A 19,862-nucleotide genomic window follows, 5' to 3' on the forward strand; every position below is an offset into this window, starting at 1 on the left:
TAAATTTGTCATTTGTAGTTTTATATTCATTGACTTACAGTCCTCCAAAATCGAGATATTAAAGCTGGAAGTTTTTAGTTTTTCAGTTTTTTTGTATTCGGTGAAAGTTTTAAAACATGCATATCTAATTCGTTTGAAGTCAGATTGACATGTGGTTTTTTCCAACTTCTAATTTACAGTTTTTACATGAGTTTAGACTATAATTTTGTCATTTTTGGTTTAACATTCAATGATCTACAGTTCTCCGAAGTCGGGATATCAAAACTGAAAATTTTCAACTTTTCAGCTATTTGTTTTTGTACTTTGTATTATGTGAAAATATTAACACAAGCATATTTTATTCGTTTAAAGTCGGATTGACATGCGAGTTTTTCTAGAGTGTATTTTAGAGTTTGTATATGATTTTAGACTATAATTTTGTTAATTTTGGTTTCGCATTCAATGAGTTACAGTCCCCCAAAGTCGGGTTATCAATATGAAAATTTTCAAAGTTCAACCCACTAAGTAGTAAGTAATTACTAAAAAATTCCGGTTTTTCCGATTCTAAACCCACTTTATCCGGTTTCAACCTACCCACTTTGATTTTTCCGGGTTTTCCGGTTCTAGACACACTTTACCCGGAACCATACCCGGAACCAAACCGGAACCGGTTCCTATATACCGGTCCGGTTTCCGGTTCCATAAAATTCCGTTAACCGGTTCCGGGTTTTCCGGGTCCGGGTCCATCCGGTTCGGGTTTGGACCCACTTTCATCCCTAGTTAGCCCCTCACAAGTCTTCCATTAATCACACCAGATAGTCTTAGATTACTTTTTTTTTTTAAAGTTCACCTTAAACTTTGATTTTTATGACATTAGGACCTATATATCGGTCTAGTAGTTAGGGGTTGGTCAATTAGCCGCCTATGATACTAGGTTAGCGGTTTAAGGTTTTTATGACATTGGGACCTATATTTTCAGCAAACCATGCTTGATTTTAAAGAAGAAAAAATTGTCACAAATTTTAACCATACAAAGGGTATTTCAACACAAAATTGAATTTAACCTTCGTCTAAGTAAATCCTATGCACTTTGTAATCTGGGGTTTGAACTTCGAACCTAAAAAGTCATCAAATAGATTAATTTATTCTAAAATAGTCAAACACCTTTGCCTTTCCCAGATTTACATCGTTTTACCAAAACACATTCCCAAGAGAAAGCGGAAGTGGGAAAGAAAATAAAATGTTGAGATCTGCTATTCTGCTAGCTATTACATATAAGAATTGAGCTATCAACAACATAACACTTCTTTCAACCTACTTCCTTCACAAACATAAACACCACCTGTTTTTATACAAAGACTGACCCTAAATATATTTACATTTACAACATAATATATATATATATATATATATATATATATATATATATATATATATATATATATATATATATATATATATATATATATATATATATAACTGGATTAACTTCTCCACCCATTAACCACATTACCAGCAGTTGGCCTCTTCGACCTCGAGCTTGTTACAGAAACTCCACTCTCATACATACGTTGAATTTCTTCCCTGTACTCTGTTAATGACTTATCTGGTATCTTTGGAGTTAGTTCCACCACATCCCCCATTTTCAGCTTGCAACTAGGATCACTCACCGGCTCATGGTTCAGCTTTGGCATCAACTCTTGCTTCACAGAGAATCCATACGGTGTCCACGTGTAGCTTCCATGTCCAGCCCTAGCAAGAAGATCCTTCACCGTTGAATTCCCACAAAATTCTTGCACCGACATCTGTAAACAATGTTCACAAGATAAATACTTCCCCACTTTCACCATGTTACAACTTCAGGTCGTCACTATACACGATATGACAGAACAGGTTGTACTGCGTCTGACACGCATTCGACTGTAACCGGACCGATGCCAATGGGACAAAAAACTGAAATTCTTTGTCCTACCCAAAAAGGAGGAACAAGGACTCGCTCTCGATCTCTTGTATGTACAAAAGACGTAAATGCCATCCTTATCCTGATTATCAAAAATAACCCTAGAAAGCTTGTCCAACCACGTCATGTCCAGTCCCAGGTAACAAATGCAGCCTTACGGATGCGTTTGATAGAAGGGGACTGGACTCGACTAAACTAGACAAGTTTTCTATAGCTATTTTTGATGATCAAGATAAGGAGGGTATTTACGTCTTTTGCACATACAAGAGATCAAGAGCGAGTCCTTGTCCCATCTTGTTCCTCCTTTTTGGATAGAACAAAGAATTTCAATTTTTGTCCCATTGGCATCAGGATCACAGTCGAATGCGTGTCAGACGCAGTATAACCCGTTCTGTCATATTGTGTCTAGTAGGGGTCTAAAAAGTAAAAACAAGAGATTGTTTTAGATTATTGATTACTGACCTTATCGCTTTCAATTACGATTACAAATACAGGTCCATCAGATCCACACGAGGGTTTATACGAATGAGGGCAATCTTCAGAATGGAAAGGGAATTTGCAAGGTGGTTTCATGGCTTCTGTGTAACCAATGCATGATTGGTCTTTCATCATTGTTTCACAATGCCATGTCACAACCCAACGTGCCCATTCCACCATCTGTAAAACAAAAGAAGAATGCATGCAATCGCCTTCTTTGTATCTCCAGTGAGCTGCAAATCCAAACTCAGCTTGTGAATGCATCTCTTTTGTTCTGATTTGAACTTCAAGTGGAACTAATCCTTCCCCTATTACTACTGTGTGCAAAGATCGATACCTACAATATAAAGTTTGTAATTAGAATAAAATAATTTAAACAGCTCTTTACACTATGTCGTATTTAGTAATTCATTAACATACCCATTACACTTTGGGTGATCTATATAGTCTTTGAACTTTCCAGGAACTTCAGACCATAACTTGTGAACAAGTTGTAATGTTTTATAGCAATCCTCTACATTCTCCACAATCAGCCTTAGCCCATGAATGTCATGGATTTCATCCATACTCAGCTTTTTTCTACACCAAAAATTATACTTAAAAAATGTTAGATAACATTTAATGATATGCATACTTTAGCAGAGTATGGTGATAGGAGAGAAGGGAACATACTTTAGCATTTTGCAATGAACACTATACAAGCTTTTGTGTCTGCCATAAAGAACATGATAAGAAATGGATTCATCTTTCAAAGCTTTTTCAAGTTTTTCAGCAGCAGAAGAGACCATTGCCTCATTGAAGGATTTTAGAAGTTGTGAGGATAGATCTTTGTATTGTTCAGGGTTTATATATTTGAAGCAGAGATTCTCCAACTGTTCTTTCCATCTAACGATTCCTAAACGGTTTGCAAGAGGAGCAAATATCTCCATAGTCTCTTTTGCAAATCTATATTGCTTACATAAAGGCAATGCATCCAGTGTCATCATATTGTGCAACCTATCAGCTAATTTTATCAGCACTGCTCTTGCATCAGCCATTGCAAGAAACATGGTGTGCATACGATCTGCTTCAATGGTTTTAGTTGCTGTATTGCTTTCACGAGCAAGCTTACTCAACTGACTCAACTTGGACACCTGTAAATATCAAAATAATTTAAGTCTTTGTGAAACATTTAAAGTAAGATTTACCCATAAACTTTCTTAAATCTAATCCTTTCATGAAATGTGCATAAAGACTAAACTCTACATAAAATGCATATAACAGATAATAGATAGAGATTGCATTATGTAGAGTCATACTCCTTCAACAAGATCAGCAAGCCCAGCTCCAAAAGTTTGAAGAATATAGTCATAAGTCATAAAAGAATCATCAAGTGTGTCATGTAGAAGCCCTGCAGCGACCACCATAGCATTGGCACCAATGGTGGCAAGCAAACCAGCAGTTTCCACACAATGTTGTAAATAAGGATCCCCACTCGCTCTCATCTACGAGATCAATATGGCAACTTTAATAGATAGAAGGAAATCTAAAGAATTTGAAATGAAGTAGAGAAGAACATTAGTTAATACCTGTCCTTTATGCGCTTTAGCAGCTTCATAAAAAGCTTTGATTACTAATTCGTCGTTGAATATATTGTGTTTTAACTGCGCAGCCAAGAGCATATCTTTAGCGGAAGGATCGGGATTTGGTGCTTTCAAATTATTATCATCCATGATAAAAGTTAGTTCTTCAGCCAAATTATCATGCATTCGAAAACTCGACGAATGATCGACATACGAGCCTATGGCGTGTGTAACAAACCCTTTGAACAAGCGCTTGGTCCCACCACGAAAGGAACCGTCTCTTTCCGGCGAAAATCTCATCGACGGAGTACTGCTTAACGAACCCGGCCCTTGAATAACCGACACCGGACTCTGATGAAGATGATCCCGTTTTAAACACGATCCAAAAGGTGAATACGAAAAGGAATTGCTCAACTCTTCCCCACCTCTCAACGACGTCAAATCTTCCGCTCCACCGGAGGAAAAGCTCGATGAAGAAGAGAAAAGCGAAGAAAGTCCGCCAATGATTGACTTTTGCGATGACGAAACGGTGGCCGTCGACGACGACGACGAACGGCTGTTTAAATCAAACTCATAGGATCCATGTGAATTGATCTGACATGGATAGGGCGTTGAGCACATACTACTTGGAGGACTTGCGTACAGTGCTATTGTCGGAACCGCCATGATTGACAAAACAGATCAATTTCGTAAAATCTAAAACCTAGGTTCTTGATCATATACACAGAAAGGAAAAAAAAAAGTAAATTGTTCACTGAAATGAATGAAATCAGGAGAAAACAAATGGATATTGAAGATCAATTATGATATTTATATAAAAATTTATGGAAATTAATTTGGGAAGTCGACGAATTTGTTGATATGAAGAAGGTCAAAGAAAGGAAGAAAGGGGTTCTTTCTTATTTTTTTTCCTGTTTAGAATAGGCGATCTTTTGATTTATAATCAATAAAAAAGAAAAACATGTTGCTTAGCGGCAAGGCGAAGGAACGTTGCTGAAATTATGAAAATACCCTTGAAACATATCAAAAATAACGGAATCTAACAATATTGTTTCTAGAAGCAGTTTTGCAATATATCTGTCTACAATACCAAATTAAGTAATTCATACACAACAATTTTTATCATACATAACAATTTATGCATTATAAAGTTGTACAATACAACATTTTAAAACATCAATTGTTGTGTATGAAGAAAAATTGTTGTGTACAAATCATCTCCCATACCCAAAACCTAATAACTGGTTAGCTACTATTAGTAATACAGTGCATAAAAAACTTGAATCCGACTCAAAAAATATTTGAAATCGATTCGATTTTAATTGAGTCGAGCTCGAGCTCGAGCTACTCGAATAACTTATCGAGCCGAACTTGAGTAGTAAAATAATTGGCTCATAAAGCTAGTGAGCTTAATCGAGTATATATAAAATTACATTTTTACCATTTACATCTTTTTAAATTATTAAACATTTCAACACTTTTAGCTTTTAGAGTTAAAAAGTAAAGACTTAAATTGCATTTCAAAACTTTTGAAAATGTTTCTTTTTGATTTTCTGGTATTTTGAGATGTATGTAAGATACAATGACATATATTGTTGATGTTATATTGACATTTAGATGGTTTATTGTGAACTTTTTTTGTTATTTTGAACAATGTAAAAACATGTGGAATGTTTTTAATATTTAATAATTTTAGCTTTTTTTAGTCGAGCCGAATCGAGCTCGAGAGCCAAGCTCAACAGTATCGAGTATCACACAAGGCGAGATTGAGCTTCAAATTTAGGCTCGATGTGAGTTCGGGCCGAGCTTTGTGCTTGAGTAATTTAGGCGAGTCGAGTATCGAGCTTAGCACTACTCAACTCAACTCGACTCGTTTACACCCTAGCTACTAAAAATTTTTCCTACTTAAATACCTTCTTACAATTTTTGTTCTTACTTATTTTTCGTGAAATTATGATAAGTATGATATTTTGATATAATTAATAATATTTTAAAGTATTTTTTTATCATTTCACATAGATAGAAAGATAAATAGGAAGAAAAATAAAATGATATTTAATTTCTTTGTCTAGAATCAACCCAAACCCGAATATCTAATTAGCTACTATGAAATTATTGTTGTTTTTTAATACAAAAAAATATCATTATAGTATACCATTTGTACAAAGAATACCAACGAAGCACACATGTGTTCAAATAAAACTTTATGATAAATGATTATCACAGATAAATGGAAAAACGACTCGAAAGGGTAACGAAGTTTTCAAAATGTGTAAAAAATAACATTGTTATTTTTTAATACAAATACCACTGAAGTATTACCATTTGTCCACATAATACCAATAAAGTACACATTTAGTACAAAAAGTACCATTGAGGTTTTCAAAATGTTCAAAAATTATCATTGTTGTATTTCATAACACATTTTGTTAACTTTATTGTTGCTGAATTATGTAGAATACAGTCATCATAGATCATGTACCGTCATATGTGACATCTCTTATTTTTTCAGAACCGGATAAAAAAATTTCTTTATGCTTTAAAATATTATGTTGTATTTGTTGCGGAAAAACCCTAAAATATTTTGAGGTAACAAATATTGTTTCAATATATCAAAACACTAAGGATGTCATAATTAACACCCAAAATAGGTTACAACATAAAGACAAAAGGTCTTGAATACTATTACATGTTTGTCTCTTATTTTACTCAACATCCTATTCAAACTTCAACAGCCTTAGTACAACTACATGTGATGCATATAAATTGAATGGGTCGGATTATGAAACCTGATGAGACACATGTGGTTTTCAATCCCATAATCTTTATAATGATAAATAATCATCTACAATAATCCTACAAAACAACTATTACCAGACAATATAGATAAATAATCCAATGTAGATATCTATAAGACAATCCACCTATACATACCCAACCCAATCGATTCTCAAAAATCCTAATTTAACAATCATTTGGAAGAATCACCTTACTTGATGAACCGTTTGAGCAGCTGTTTGACTACGCAGTTAGGGGATTCTTTGGCTAGTGTAAGTCATTTTGTAACGCCCCATCTCTGGTATGTTGTTTCCGTGACATTTATTTAGAAGTTTTTGAGAGGGACTCGGCGAGTCTATGGCCCGACTCGTCGAGTAGGGACGAGATTTCGAGCACGTGTTAGTCGGCGACTCGGCGAGTCCATATTCGGGACTCAGCGAGTCTGCCTACCAGGTAGAAACCCTAAATCCCCGGGTTTGCACCCTATTTAAACCACCTTATGAGCCCCAAACTCGTCCCCTTCACCCTCAGAGCATCATTTAGCAAACCCTAATCATTTCCTTGAGTAATTGTGCATTTCTCATGTGAATCTTGAAGTTTTGAAGAGAAGAAGGAGGCTAGATCCAAAGGAGAAGCAGAAGATCCAAGGTCTTGCACCCATTTCAGAGTTTATTGAGGTATTAACCGAATTCCTTCAATTTCTATGATTGATTTCTCTTTAACAAGCATATTTAGCCTCTTTTAGCCATTTCTTAGCTTGTTCTTAGTAGAGAGATCACATTAGATTGATTAGCCTTCGGATCTAGCCATGTTTCAGTTCCAAAATCGTAGATCTATCACCTTTGTAGAGCCATTTTGCATGATAGCCCTAGATCTACTCTTCTAAGTGCCTTTTTAGCCTTTATATTTATGTGGTAAATCAGCCTTAGAAACTCAGATCTATAAATTGTATGCGGTGGTTTTGAGCAGAATCGAGTTTTTAGAATCTGCATGCATGTGACTCGGCGAGTCGTTCTTCGGACTCGGCGAGTCAGGTCGCGGGTCCCCGATCTTTCCCCTTTGAGTGATTCCGAGTGGGGACCAGTGAGCAGTAGGATGGACTCAGTGAGTCGGAGGTTAGACTCAGTAATGGAGGGACTCGGCGAGTTGTTCATACAACTCGGCGAGTCCAAGGCAATCTTCTTAGCTCAAGAACAACTCGTCGAGTTGTTCATACGACTCGGCGAGTCGGATGCAATTTGTCTGAGTTTTTGAATCGAAGAGGGGACTCGTCGAGTCGATGCCATACTCGACGAGTAGCCACGAGTAGGGTTGAGAAGTGAGACTAGAGACTCGACGAGTTGGCGGCCCAACTCGGCGAGTCAGGTCAACTGTAGGTTGACTTTGACCGGGAGAGTTGACTTTGACCAAGGGTAAAAGAGTCATTTTACCCAATGCAGTGTTTAGCATCTGATTGAGTGTGTTTATGGATTTGTAGCCGGGGAGATACCGGAGCAGCAGCAGTTAGCTTCCAGAGCCATACACACAGCAGCCAGTTCACGAGGTGAGTTTCCTTCCAGTAGGAACGGGTCTACGGCCACAATGCCGACCCGTTTAGTTAGCAGTAGTTTCGGACTTCAGTCCGATGCAGTAATTCAGTATGCTTGATGTCTATGTGATTCAAGCATGTTTATGTGTTATATGTTCCGGACTTCAGTCCGATGCAGTATGCAGTATATGTGTCTATATTAGTTGATATGTGTTATGCTATGCTATGATCAGTTAGTTCCGGACTTCGGTCCGATGCAGGGGACAAGGTCCCAGTCAGTTCCGGATTTCGGTCCGATGCAGTCAGTTCCGGACTTCGGTCCGATGCAGTAGTTCCGGACTTAGGTCCGATGCAGTCAGTTCCGGACTTTGGCCCGATGCAGTTAATTCCGGACTTCGGTCCGATGCAGTCAGTTCCGGACTTCGGTCCGATGCAGCTAGTTCCGGACTTCGGTCCGATGTAGTGGGCAAGGCCCAGTATGTGCTTTATTTGTTATTGTGTGGTATGTGGTAGTTCGGGGGAGCTCACTAAGCTTCGTGCTTACAGTTTCAGTTTTGGTTTCAGGTACTTCCGCAAGCAAAGGGAAGAGCTCGGGATGATGGCATCGCACACACCACCGCTTCAGTTTTTGTCCTGGGAGTTGATTCAGTCTCTTGATATGTTTGGATACAGTTGTGATACAGTTTTTCTCACAGTATTTTGTTATGGTTTTTGAAACACGCAACGAATGGTTTTATTATGTGATACTCAGTTTCATGGTTTTTGTTATAATAAAAATTGAAATTTTTGGGTCATATTTTTGGGTCATTTCACATTTAAAGGAAACCAACACTTAGAGTATTTTATAAATATGGTATCACATTTTATCTACGTCTAAAGGTTATAAGCCCACACTAGCAATGTAATTCATAATACCGTATAGAATAATCGAGTGTTTTCATCTTACTCTGGTAGATGACCCATACATACCTAACGGTTGTCTAATACAGATCCACGATTTATGGTTGCCTTGAAAGAGGAGGACTACTACAATGTGCTTAATCTCGCACATGTCCCCAAATGAGACTATTCACTTATTCAACTTACTTCAAACTAAGCATACTTTACAAACCTTAGTATATAACTAGACAATATTACAATGTAAATAATCGAATTCCAATACAGATTCTTTTTAATGCAATAATATCATAATACATGATATATATTTGGCACAGAATACAAGCATTAAGCATTTAGCATATATTTGATATTTAAAGTAACACGTACTTTTATTTAAAATTATGCTCTTGAAAGTATGCACTCACCTGGTTAAAGGTGGAAGACTTGTAGTTAAGTCAATGCTTCAATTATCACTTTATCTTTTTCTTTTAAAAGACCTAGATATAAATATTACTAATTTTCAGATATCGTTTATATTATTTGAGACTATAATAACAGTATCTCAGATATAAAAGACCAAATGAACAGTAAGTTGTATCAGATAAGTAATGACCAGTTAAGATCGTATCGAAGGTAGGATCTATTTGGTATGTAGATATACTATTTGGAAATCTACTTTAAACATCTCACCATATCTTTCCTAGACATCAATCCTATAACTAGATCAATAAGTATAACAACTGGTATTATAGATAAATATTATTTATAGGTTCATAATAACGACGATGAACATAAATATAAGTCACACTTAAAAGTAAAGTAAGTGTAACTTAACTTACAGTGTTTCTCGCGAAAACTAGGAAATTATGCGAGCATAACTCCAACGTTGTGTGCTTTTTTCGTTAGGCTTTCCAGTGTTGCTCCTCCAAGATGACCCATTTCTTCCTTGATCTTCTATAGCTCAAATTCTCTTCACATCATTAGTATTCTTCATCCAAAATTAAGCCCAACTTGCTCCCTTGATCATGTTGACAACAAGCCCAATCACGCCACTTCAAGTCCACAAGCAAACCGCAAGCTTCCAGAGGTCCCGTATTCCTCCATGTTGAATAGCCTTTGATAAATCCTGCAATTAAGCTCAAAATACTAGAAAGTACTGATAAAGGTGAAAAATGACAAAAAGAGAAAATATGCATGAAGATTAACTAGAATGAGATGGAATGAACTAAAATAAACTATGAACAGAAGTAATAAAATGAAGCTATCATCTGCCACCGCTAATAACTCTGGGTAGTGCTCCTTCATCTCGTCCTCAGGCTCCCACATCCACTCTAAACCCTTTTGGTGTTGCCGCTACACCTTCAAGAGATCCACAACCTTGTTTCGCAAAGTCTTGCTCTTCCTGTCAAGGATCGCCACTAGTCTCTCTATATAATTCAGGCGACCATCCACATTAATATCCTCCAATGGAACCACTGTGGAATCATCAACCAAACATTTCCGCAGCTGAGAGACATGAAAAGTACAATGGATCTGACTAAGCTCCTCTAACAGATCCAAACTCTATGCAACCCTGCCCACACGAGGTATCACCCTGAAAGGACCAATATACCTAGGGCCTAGCTTACCCTGCTTCATGAATCGGATGGCACCTTTCCAATGTGACACCTTTAGGAGTACCATGTCCCCAACTTGAAACTCCAAGTCTGATCGTCATCTATCTGCGTAACTCTTCTGTCGGCTCTCTACTATCTGAAGTCACCTGCGAACCTACTGAATTAATTCTGTCTTTTTGAGTACCACCTTTGTACTCCCCATAAACCACTGACCGACCTCACCCCAACACATCGGGGTCCTATTCTTCCTCCCGTAGAGCATCTCAAAAGGAGGTCGATCAATGTTGGCGTGATAACTGTTGTCATACGAAAATTCCGCCAAATGAAGATACGTATCCCAACTACTGAGAAAATTCAGAACACATGCTCGCAACATTTCCTCCAATGTATGGATAGTCCGCTCACTCTAACCATCGGCTTGCAGGTGGAAAGTCGTGTTAAAGTGCATACAAGTACCCAAATCCTCATGGAATCTCTTCTATAACCTGGAAGTAAACCGAACGTCCCTATCAGAGACCACAGAATCCGGCACCCCATGGCGTGCCACCACTTCCCGAATATAGATATCGGCCAGCTTCTCCGCCGAAATACTCTCTTGGATCGGAATAAAATGCATGCTCTTGGTCAATCGGTCCATGATGACCCATATCGAATCCACTCCGCACGCCATCCGAGGAAATTTGGTGATAAAATTAATCATAATCTCTTCCCATTTTCAAATGGGGACTTCCAATGGTTCCATTTTGCTGTGAGGTCGTTGATGCTCGACCTTGAATTTTCTGCAAGTCAAACACTTCTCCACATACCATGCCACATCTTACGTCATACATGGCCACCTATAGTCAAGTCGGAGATCTTTATACATCTTTGTCGCTTTGGGATAAATAGAGAATCTCGACTTGTATGCCTCCTCTATCAAAACCTGACACGCACCACCCCAATATGGAACCCACACCCTCTGATGAAGGGTTAATAATGCCCAACTATCATAATCAAAGGAAGCCACCTGACCCACTATATACTCACTGTTTTGGTGCTCTTCCTTCATAGCCTCAACCTGAGAGTGAACTTTGAGGAGCTTGAAGTCCTATAACGGTGTTCACGATTTGGTTGTCATCATCTTCTTTTTCTACATCATCAACAGGAGGGTCCATGGATACAACCTGGATTAAGTCTTCATCATCAGATTCATCTCGGAGAGTGAACTCCAAGGTAGGTTTCCATTGGATTGAATGACCCCCTTGCGGCTAGATCCTTCTCCCCCCTCTTGCTTCGGAAGGACTAACATCCGAGGCAAGTCTAGCAGTGGCTTAGACTTTAGATAATCTTTCGAATTATCTCTAAAAGCTCATATTAATTTTCTTAGAGAGAGCATTGTATGCTTCAGAAGTGGGGGCTTGAGCTTTCAAATGATCAAACAAGGTGCCCAAGATGGAGAGCATTTCATCGAACTTGTTGTTCAGAACGTCAATGATGTTCCAACAAGCTCGGAGCAACTTGATTAGGACCTATTGCATGATTAGGTTGAGTTCATCCTTCTTCTTTATCTCCTTCTCCAACAACTGGATCTGTTTTTCATGATGCACATGAGTTTTCTAGATCAGCTCGTTGGTTTCTTTGATCATGTCGTCGTGGATCTTCAGGATGATGGTGGTGGTGGAGATGTGGTGATCCAGGCTGTCATTGTATTTCTATTCTACTTCTTCCTGGGTGTGCTTGAATCTTAGAGATATGAGCTAATCAAGTTGATATGTTCTTTCAGCTTCTGAGGGTCCAACTTGTTTAATCTCGAAAGAGATTTGAGAATGACATTGAGCTTTGAGTCAAGGCTAGAGACTTTTTCATCAAGCTTGTAGTCTATTTAGGCCATAGTTTTGTCATGGGAATCAACCTTGGAGACAGTTTTTGCTACATTGTCTTAGAGTTTTAGGAGGACAAATGGATCAACAATGTTCTCATCTGATGAGCCAGTGTCCGAGGTGGAACTCTCAGACGTATCATCATCACCACCTTTATTGCCTTGAGGTTCAAAATGAGAGGGATTAGTTTCTGTTTGATTGACTTGAGGAGGATTTGTTTCTGTTTCACCTCCTTGAGTTGCTTGGACATGGTCATTAACCTGAATTTCTTTTGTTCTCTTTTTGGTTGGAGCTTTGGAAGGGTGAGTTTTTCTTTTAGCCATCTTTTTCTTTTTACCACCAATGGAGGTGGTTTGTTCACATTCAAGGGTTGATGTTTATCCGAGACTGGGGCAGACTATGTTGGGACAAACACAGTCGAAGTCTCCAAATATTTTTGAGAAAAAGTGAATCGAATAGAAGAACTACTAACATATGTTATGGCAACCTACGAATAGGCTCTAAAGTGGACTGGTTCGGAAGCCTATACGTTTTAATAGCTTTGAAGGAAATAGATACCTCTTTTGGTTTGGTATTAATAGGAATTGGATATCTTCTTTCCTTGTAGAGTTGTTGAAGTGTGCGAGCCCAGAACCTCGGATTGGAAATCTCATTTGGCTTTACTTCCGAAAGTCTTGCCATAGAACTTCGGTCAAATCGACTGCATTGTACCTTCCGAAGTAGATGTTGTAGATGACGTGCAACCAATCCTTGTTCATCGTGTCCTTTCCGACATATTTCCCTTATAAACCTCGAAGAATGAGGTGCATTAACACGGTCCAAAGTCCCGGAACCACCGATTTCATGAATTTCTTTGCCTTGAACTCACCACTCTACCCAATTTCATTCAGAAAAGTCTGAAACTCTTCAGACGTGAGTTCTTGAAATTGAAAACCCTTGGGGTTTTCAAGAATGCCAATAGCTTTTAGGAGGATCTGCTTGGTTATAGGAATGATTTTATCCCTTGTGATTTTAGTCTCCAGAACACCATCTTGGATTTTGATTCTCTTCAAGGTTGTGTGAAGGATGCGTAATGGGATTTGAGGGTTTGGATTTTTGTTCAGCGGAATGGCAATGGGGTGATGGGAGATGAACTCGATCATAACTCGAATAGGTTCATAGTAATCCATAGGATCAAGTGAAAATAGTTGGGTTGTTTCACATAAGATCGATTCAGTGGATGAAGATGAGGTTGAACCCTTCGATGATTTCTTCTTTGTGGTAGGCTTTGAGATTTCCGGGATGTTTTGAGTGGAAGCCATTGTTGTAGGTATGAAAGCTTGAAGAATAGTTGCAAAGAGAATATTGGAGAAGAAGATGGATAAAGTGTAAAAAATGAATAATTGGTGTTTGATAACCTTTTATAGGTTGGATTTTTGGGTCCAGTTGAAAAAAAGTAATGATGACACCCCATGGAAAAATGGGTTGCATTTAATGTTTTGCCAAATTTAGCATGCTTAAAAACTACAAGAGCGGAAGATGAGATGGCCATACATGCAAAAATAGAAAACCATCGTTTCAGTTTGAGATGATGTGCACTTTATCGAGACGTGTGTAAAACCACGTTTATTGAGGAGTTAAGGATAATATTAAAAAAAATTACCGTTAATTCAATTAAGAAAAACTTTTTGGAATTAAAATACTTTAATGAAAACCTTTGAACTTCTTTTACAATAGAGATTCTCATAATTAGAAAGTTCCGAGATGAGATGTCATAAGATACTTTGAAGAGAATATGAACACATCATTAGTACATGATATAGAGTTCAAGATGGCACAATCTTAGACTGAATATCAGAGGTAAAATGCATGAAGATCTTAGAGGACAATTTTAAACAAATTATAATTCTGAGACATGAAGGAGTAGAGCTCGAACAAGGGTAAGAAGTGAATGCACATTACCATTTTAGACTTGAATTCCGAGGTGAACTTCATAACACTTCATTTGAGATAAATTCCGATTTGTGATCAATACACACATATACACCAATGTAACTATATTGGTCATAATCTTCAAGAAATGAGGAAAGTTCTACAACTTAAAACTAGTAGAAGAGGTTAGACAAAAAGATACGTAAAATGATCCTATATTTTCCAAGATGAAAAGATTTTGACTTCGGAATTATTTCATTTTCTAATGTTTCCATCAGAGAGTACAAGCCTCTAGGAAGAACTAAGGATCAGGCATCATCATACCCATTTTGTTCAGAAACCCATTAAATTTGGTTTCATCTAATGCCCTATTAGAGACATCAGCAATTTCATCGTCATATGGAACAAAAATAAGTTCGATGTTTCCTTTTAAAACATGATCATTAATGAAATGGTACTGAATATCAATGTGCTTCGTCATCGAGTGCTAAATTGGATTGTGAGAAATCGCAATGGCACTTCAAGAATCATAATAGATTGGAATTTTTTTTAAATCGATAACAAAAGTCCAAAAGCTGAGATTTCATAGATGGGCTTGTGAAGTGAAACTAGCAGCAGCAATGTACTTCGCTTCAGCTGTTGAGAGAGTAATGCAATTTTGTTTCTTAGATGACCAACTAACCAATTTTCCACCCAAGAACTGACAACCTCCTGAATTGCTTTTTCTATCCATTTGAAGACCTCCATAGTTTGAATCGGAGTTTGCCTAAAGAAGGAAACTTTTATTTGTCAGATACAAAATTTCGAGACTCTTTGTTCCCTTGAGGTATCAGAATATTTTCTTGACTACTAGAAGATGAGACATCTTCGAATTGACCTGAAATCTGGCACACAGACATGTTGAGAACATGATGTCTGGATGACTTGCTGTAAGATAGAGTAGTGATCCAATCATTCCCATGTACTTATTTTGATTGACAGCAACACCTGATGGGTCCGAGAAGATCTGGTGTCTGAAACTCATAGGAACCTTTGCAGAGGCACAAGTGTCCATCGAATATTTTTTCAGAAGCTCAGAAATGTACTTCTCATGGTACATAAATATTCCCCTATTGGTTTCTTTACTTGGAGTTCGAGGAAGAAACTTAATTCATGTTTCATGATCATTTGGAATCAACTAACCATTATCTTTGCAAATAAGCAACCAACATTGAATCCGTGGATCCAAAAATGATGTCGTAAACATAGATTTGGACTAACATGAGATTGTTTCAATTTGACCTTTGGAATAGGGTATATTCAAGAATTCCTCTTTGAAAGCTGAAACGCTTGATAAAATCATTGAGAGTCTCGTACCAAGTGTGCGGAGCTTTCTTAACTCCATAAATAGCTTTTCGGAGTTTGTAGCAATAGTTCGTATAAAAAAGATTGTCAAAACCGGGGGGCTGTTGGAGATGCACTTCGGTATCTAGTTCACCACTGAGAAGAGCACTTTTAACATCCATTTGGTAGACCTTAATGCCTTTGTGAGCTGCATAAGCAAGAAATTTTTTGATGGTTTCAAGACGAGCAACAGGAGCGAAAGTCTTGTCATAATCAAGTCCTTCGATTTGAGTGAATCCTTTGGCCACCAATCTTGCTTTGTTTCTGATTATAAATCCGACATCATCTAGCTTGTTTTGGAAGACCCATATTGTGCCAACAATATGGTGATCCTGAGGAGGAAGGACGAAAGTCCACACTTTATTTCTATTAAATTTTGCTAATTCTTCTTGCATGGCTGTAATCTAGTCAGCATGTTTTAATGCATCCTTGATGGATTTTGGTTCAACTATTGAGATAAATTCTAAAAAATGAAATTTGTTTTGGATGTTTGTTGTTGACCGAGTTTGAAAACTAGTGTTGAGATTTCCAATGACCTGATTTGGAGGATGATCCTTTGTCTAGATGTGTAATCTCGGAAGCTCTTGTGCAGTGGATGATCCGACATCAACAATGGGGTTGTGTTGCTCCCCCTGAACTTCTAAACCAGATAGGTTTACATTCTCTTCAAGCAGAAAATCAAAGAAATGAGCATTGTCTTTGTTGTTGTTCAGAGTAGGATCAAATTCAATGAGTTGATCTGCTGCATCTTGAAATCAATCCACATTTGATTCAAGGGAAGGATAAACATTTTCCCTGTGAACCTAAGAAGGTTGAAACGGTTCGGAATGAAATGGAGGAAAAGTAGGTGTCAGACCAGAAACATTTTGAGAGATTGGAGCTGTAGGTGATGAGGATGGTCTTGATCGAGATTCAAAATCAAGAGAATTTTCTACAGGTCCGAACAAGCTTTCGAAGTCAACTTCATTAATTATTTGGGAATTTGGAGACCCTGGATATGTAACATCAGACTCCATGATGTAGGTTGTGACATGAGTTGGGCCAGAATTCCGAACATAGTTGTCATCAAATCTTTCTTCAAGTACACGAGTTAGACGATACAAAATTTATAGGCTTTGGATTTTGCTGAGTATCCCAAGAAGATTGCTTCATTGGCTTTGTGTTGAAACTTGGTGAGTTGATCACAACTGTTTTTGATAAAGCACCTGCAACCGAAAACATGTAGGAACGAGATACTCGACTTGCGACCATTCATGGATTCATACGGTGTCATGTTGAGTCGTCAATTAATTATGTTGTGGCTTTGAGTAAAGCAATTGGTGGAAACATGTTCAGCCTAGATATTGAGAGGTAGATTAGCAAAGTTGAGCATTGATTGAGATGCTTCAACAAGAGTTATGCTTCTTCTTTCAATCACACCGTTTTATTGAGGAGTGTAGGGAGCAGAGAAATTATGGTGATGCCTTTGTCGGAGAGGAATTTCTCAATGGTGACATTGGTGAATTCCAAGCCATTGTCACTTCGGATTCTTCTTACAGTAAGTCTGACAAGAACTTCAATTCCTTTGATGAAATCAATAAGTTTCGAGGATGTTTCAGATTTTAGCCTACGGAAGACGACCCATGTGAACCTTGTGTAATCATCAAAAATCACAAGAATGTAGTTTTTGTGATGCAGACTTTCCACAGTGGAGAGATCGATATGCAGAAGTTCTAATGGTTCCAAAATTGACTTTTCAATAATAACGGGATGACCTTTCTTGGATTGCTTCCCACATTCACATGCAACACATAAATGATCATTTTCGAACTTGAGGAGTAGTAGACCTCTGACCATTCACTTGAAACAAGATCATTCATATATCTGAAGTTTATATGAGCAAGCGTTTGATGCCATAACCAACTAACGTCAGGAACAACCTTTCAGAGAAGACAAAGTTGAGGCTTGCCAATGATCATGTTGATGTCTAATGGATACAAGTTTTTGTTGCGATTGGATTTGATTAGAAATTTTTTCCGATCTTCTGTCATGACGTAGCTATGCCTTTTGCAAAACTCAACTCTTCGGTTGGAGTCAGTGAGTTGAGCCACACTAATCAGGTTGTGTTTCAGGTCAGCTACATATGCTACATTGGAGACAAAGATGTTGCCGTTGGTGAGGATGCCATAACCTCGTATCTGAGAATTAGAGTTGTTGCCATATATTACATAGCTAGTGTTTGGAGCAAGTTTGAGATCACACAGAAAGTCTTTATGCCTTGTCATGTGCATGAAACAAGCACTATCAATATACCATATTGTATCTTGTTAAGAAGCACATAGAACTTGCAAAATCAGTGAGTTTTGGAGTTTTTAGGCCCCGCCCAGTATACATATAAAACATATAAACATACAAACACATAACACATGCAATAATCACAAAGATACATAGCATACAGAATGGTCATCAGGCCCCGCCCAGTAAGCATGCAAGTACATAACACATGCAAGAGTCACGCAGACATCTAGCATCCTATCATAACAAAATAATGGGATGTAATTGATGCCTTTGACCCACAAAACATGGTGAGGAAACTCATCTCGAGCTGCTGAATCACACTGATAGATCTTTGGCTACTGGTCCGACAAATCCCCGAGCTATCAACATCAATAACATCCAATTAATTGGATTCCAATTCATAACCATCAGTCAAAATTACGGTAAATGGCCATTTTACCCTTTACCTAGCTTGCTCCAAGACTAAGGTCCAAACCTATCATCCAAAAGACCTAATTCCAAATTAATCACCAAAGGCCCAATCATGGCCCAATTTCCAAAATTGGCCCAAATCCCTATGTAGGCCTTTTCCAAGCGAACCCAATATAAGCATCAACCTACAAACCTGATGACCCAACAAGGCCCTACACATCTAAGCCTAAACATGGCCCAAACCAAAAGCCTAAGAGTCTGAAGCCAAACCTGCTGAGTACGCGGGGCGTACTCAGCTCGTACGCGTAGTCTACTCGCTTTAGGGATTGTATGTTAAGCGTACCTGCTTGTACGCCCAACGTACTCCCCTATTTAGCCAACTTCCATTTTCCAGCTCTTAAATGATTAAGACTTCAATCCAAACTCAGATATGAGTTACTTAAGATGGTTTATCACATAAAGTTGTCGACTTTACATGCATGCATGGCTTAATGAGGCTCTAGAGCTCAAAAGAGCTTAATAAATGACTTAATACATACATGAGACCATAAGCACCTTAAAGTTTGCACCGTTAAGCTTAAGGAACCCTCCAAACATTCAGATCTACAAGATTTAGCTTCTAAAATGGTCTTAACTCATCAAGACCAACCAAAAGGGACCAAAAAGGACCATAACAAGCTAAAGAGTAGATCAAAGCAAAGAGTAGACAATGTATGAACTTTATCCCTCACAAGTCACCAAAATATGGAGCTAAATCTGGATCTCTAAGATTCCCTCCAATTAATGAGTCTTCCAACTTCTTCTTCTATCTCTTCAAGGAGCACAAACCACAAAAATCAAAACCAAGGCTCAAGAACACTCAAAGATGCTATTATGGTTCGAGATTAGGGTTTTAAGACAATGGAGGCTGATAAAGAGGCCAACTCTTGAGACTTTTGGTGAATATATAAGGTGTAACATCCCAAAATTAGGGTTTCATTAAACCCCTCGTACGACTCGCACAACCCTCATACTCCTAGCATACAAGGCTCGAACCCGCGATCAACTTCAACATTAGTACGCTAAGTGTAACATGTGGTACGCCCCGCGTACTAGCTTCTCACCTAGGACGCTAAGCGTACCCTATGTACACCCCCACATACTAACATCGAGGACCAAAATGCTATATTTTAATTATGAAGGGCTAAAAGGAAACATACTCATTTCAAGTGTTATAATTCTCCCCCTACTTGAATCAGACTT

The 19,862-nt window shown here is 38.0% G+C and overlaps 2 protein-coding genes across 2 annotated transcripts; both read right to left on the reverse strand.

The window, feature by feature from the left end:
- Positions 1–1,104: 1,104 nt before the first annotated feature.
- Positions 1,105–4,900, reverse strand: LOC111921370 (probable GTP diphosphokinase RSH2, chloroplastic). The gene is made up of 6 exons (XM_023916924.3): positions 3,985–4,900; positions 3,715–3,900; positions 3,089–3,549; positions 2,837–2,995; positions 2,402–2,753; positions 1,105–1,784 (listed from the first exon to the last, which is right to left on the reverse strand). Exons 1-6 carry the CDS (start codon positions 4,642–4,644, stop codon positions 1,464–1,466), a joined length of 2,139 nt encoding a protein of 712 aa, XP_023772692.1. The 5' UTR covers positions 4,645–4,900; the 3' UTR covers positions 1,105–1,463.
- Positions 4,901–15,132: 10,232 nt separating this feature from the next.
- Positions 15,133–15,603, reverse strand: LOC111921350 (uncharacterized mitochondrial protein AtMg00810-like). Its single transcript, XM_023916906.1, has 2 exons — positions 15,427–15,603; positions 15,133–15,315 (listed from the first exon to the last, which is right to left on the reverse strand). Exons 1-2 carry the CDS (start codon positions 15,601–15,603, stop codon positions 15,133–15,135), a joined length of 360 nt encoding a protein of 119 aa, XP_023772674.1.
- Positions 15,604–19,862: the final 4,259 nt, after the last annotated feature.

Source organism: Lactuca sativa, chromosome 4, assembly GCF_002870075.4.
Source record: "Lactuca sativa cultivar Salinas chromosome 4, Lsat_Salinas_v11, whole genome shotgun sequence".
NCBI lineage: Eukaryota > Viridiplantae > Streptophyta > Magnoliopsida > Asterales > Asteraceae > Lactuca > Lactuca sativa.

What these genes read in the sequence shown, in the direction of transcription:
- LOC111921370 (XM_023916924.3), bottom strand. Translation starts at nt 4,644, where the DNA reads ATGGCGGTTCCGACAATAGCACTGTACGCAAGTCCTCCAAGTAGTATG. An exon ending in CTAAAGCGCATAAAGGACAG is followed by an intron (nt 3,901 to 3,984) that starts GTATTAACTAAT and finishes TTGATCTCGTAG; the next exon opens with ATGAGAGCGAGTGGGGATCC. An exon ending in TCGTAATTGAAAGCGATAAG is followed by an intron (nt 1,785 to 2,401) that starts GTCAGTAATCAA and finishes CATTGTTTACAG; the next exon opens with ATGTCGGTGCAAGAATTTTG.
- LOC111921350 (XM_023916906.1), bottom strand. Translation starts at nt 15,603, where the DNA reads ATGGACACTTGTGCCTCTGCAAAGGTTCCTATGAGTTTCAGACACCAG. An exon ending in GTCTGTGTGCCAGATTTCAG is followed by an intron (nt 15,316 to 15,426) that starts GTCAATTCGAAG and finishes TTCCTTCTTTAG; the next exon opens with GCAAACTCCGATTCAAACTA.